Here is a 2,258-nt window from a genome sequence, read left to right as displayed (position 1 = left end):
CCCCCCCCCTTCCGCAACAAGGAAATGACATTGCGTCATTGCATCACAGCTACCGCGCTGATGAAAGAGGTCACTGAGTTTGCATTATTCCGTTTATAAATAGACTGCTGTTTACCTTCTTCGCTAGCAGCTTTATTCCTGATTCAGATTAAAAGATACGCCTGCAAACTGTAGCGTATTGCAAAGTAAATACTGTTACAATTCTTTTAGGTAGTAGAAGGGAAAATAAACGATATGCACCCGAACCAAAACCATTCAACCGTCTCCGCATTTTTTATGCAGTTATCTGACAACATGCTCGCACTGCGCATGTCAGGTGACCTGACACCGTTTTCCGAGCGGTTATTTATATCACCGCTCAGCTGGGATTTCTTCAGTCGTTCGTTACTGACCTTCTGCAATCGGTAGCCTGGAACATTTCGATTGAACGAGTGCAAGCAATTACATTATATTTACAAGCATTGCTCTGGAAAGCCAGAAAACTCAACGTGAACGAAGATAAGGACCAAGGCCTATATTATACTATTCGCGTGTGGTTGTGGTATTCACTTATGCAGTGAGTAGAAAAGGCCCCAACGTTTCAGAATTAAGTTTTCTTGAAGCTCTTCGGTCAAGAATCAGTGGTCTTCCGTGTTGGTTTGTTTGTGCGCTCGCTTAAGATTGTTGAAGTCGTATCCGAAATTGTCAGACATTTAGATCCTGATCTAGATCTAGATCTAGATCTAGCTCGAAAAGATCTTGACTTTGAACAATATATTTCAGTTTGGAGTAAGTACGGGAGGCAATTTAACAAACTGATCAATCAGAAAAACAACAAAAAACTTACTATGATGTTGTCTCTTCCCTCAACGATGCGAGCATTTGCTGCCCATGGGTCTAATTTCTCACCTATGGCAACTGCCTTCGTGACATCAACGACGGGTCGATCTTTCTCCTCGTCTGTGTCTGGTACAGTTCGATCGTCGTCAAAGACCCTTCCTATACGACATGCTTCGTGTGTAATGTGCACCACGGACCAAGCTAAACCTGCACACAAAGTCACAAGTTCCTTTGTGGGCCTACAGGTAAGCTTTTCGTTTCGTCGATCCTCCGCGACCGCCCTCTCCTCTCTCCCTCAATGCAGTCAACACGATCATGACTCCTTCTATCCCTCCTTTTCTTCTTCTTCCTCCTCCTCCTCCTCCTCCTCCTCCTTATACTCCCCCTTCTCCGGGATCTTCCTCCTTTGATCCTTCCTCTTCTCCCCCCCCCCTCCTACTTCTTCTTCTCCTCCTCCTCCTCCTCCTCCTCATCCCACTGCCACCACTCGTCACATCATCTTAGGTGCCATATCTGCGACAGACATTGAGAATCATGGTTCTCATCATATAATTTCCTTTATTTGGATAATATAATGCTCTCAAAAAGCTACCCTACTTTATCCTGTCGAATGTCTCTATATTATAAAGTGTATATAATAACAGAATGCATGTTATGAAATCATCCTCATGTCTTAGGGCTGTATATTATTATCTACACGCGCGGGCGTGTGTGTGTGTGTGTGTGTGTGTGTGTGTGTGTGTGTGTGTGTGTGTGTGTGTGTGTGCGGGCTTGTGTGTGTGTGGCGTTGCTGTTGTTGTTGTTGTTATTGTTGCCATCCCCCACAAACACACTGGCAGAACACTGTCTAATAGCTCTAAAAGTCTGCTCTCCTACAAGGTCAAGGTCAGTCTGGTGAAGGGTGTCTGACCTAAAGTATTGAAGCGTTACGAGTGGCTACCTGACCTTGACTGGCCACGACCTGACCTTGGAACGACACTGCACAATACACACACGCATGATACACACAGACACACACACATACACACACACACACACACACACACACACACATACAGAAAGACACGTACACACACAAACGCACACTCACATGCACACTCCCCCACAACTAAACACACGCTCACACACAGTGGGTGGTTGGCGGGTGCTCTAGTGTGGTTTGCTCCTTCTTTTCCTATCAAACATCTATCGTCCTTAACTCCCCTTTTTATGTTTGTTACTCTCCTGTAACACCTCTAATCTTCTGGCGCTCATATGACCTTATGCAGTTGCGAGTGCCGTAAAACTCTTACTAAAACTAAACTTGCTCACACACACAAAAATAGATCTCTATCTGTTTGTCTGTCTGTCTGTCTGTCTGTCTATCTGACTGTCTGTCTGTCTGTCTGTCTCTCTCTCTCTCTCTCTCTCTCTCTCTCTCTCTCTCTCTCTCTCTCTCT

At 45.0% G+C, this 2,258-nt stretch overlaps 1 protein-coding gene across 1 annotated transcript in view; it reads left to right on the top strand.

Moving 5' to 3' along the window:
- Nucleotides 1-359: 359 nt before the first annotated feature.
- Nucleotides 360-2,258, top strand: part of LOC101858631 (alternative oxidase, mitochondrial) — a 17,539-nt gene continuing 15,640 nt past the window's right edge. The window contains exon 1 of the mRNA XM_005099124.3: nucleotides 360-1,064. Coding sequence (XP_005099181.1) covers nucleotides 828-1,064 — 237 coding nt within the window. The 5' untranslated portion in view covers nucleotides 360-827. The remainder of the gene's footprint in view (nucleotides 1,065-2,258) is intronic.

This window comes from Aplysia californica, unplaced genomic scaffold, assembly GCF_000002075.1.
Source record: "Aplysia californica isolate F4 #8 unplaced genomic scaffold, AplCal3.0 scaffold00203, whole genome shotgun sequence".
NCBI classification, from domain to species: domain Eukaryota; kingdom Metazoa; phylum Mollusca; class Gastropoda; order Aplysiida; family Aplysiidae; genus Aplysia; species Aplysia californica.
The sequence above is the reverse complement of the archived record's forward strand: the minus strand, read 5'-3'. Positions and strand labels throughout refer to the sequence as shown.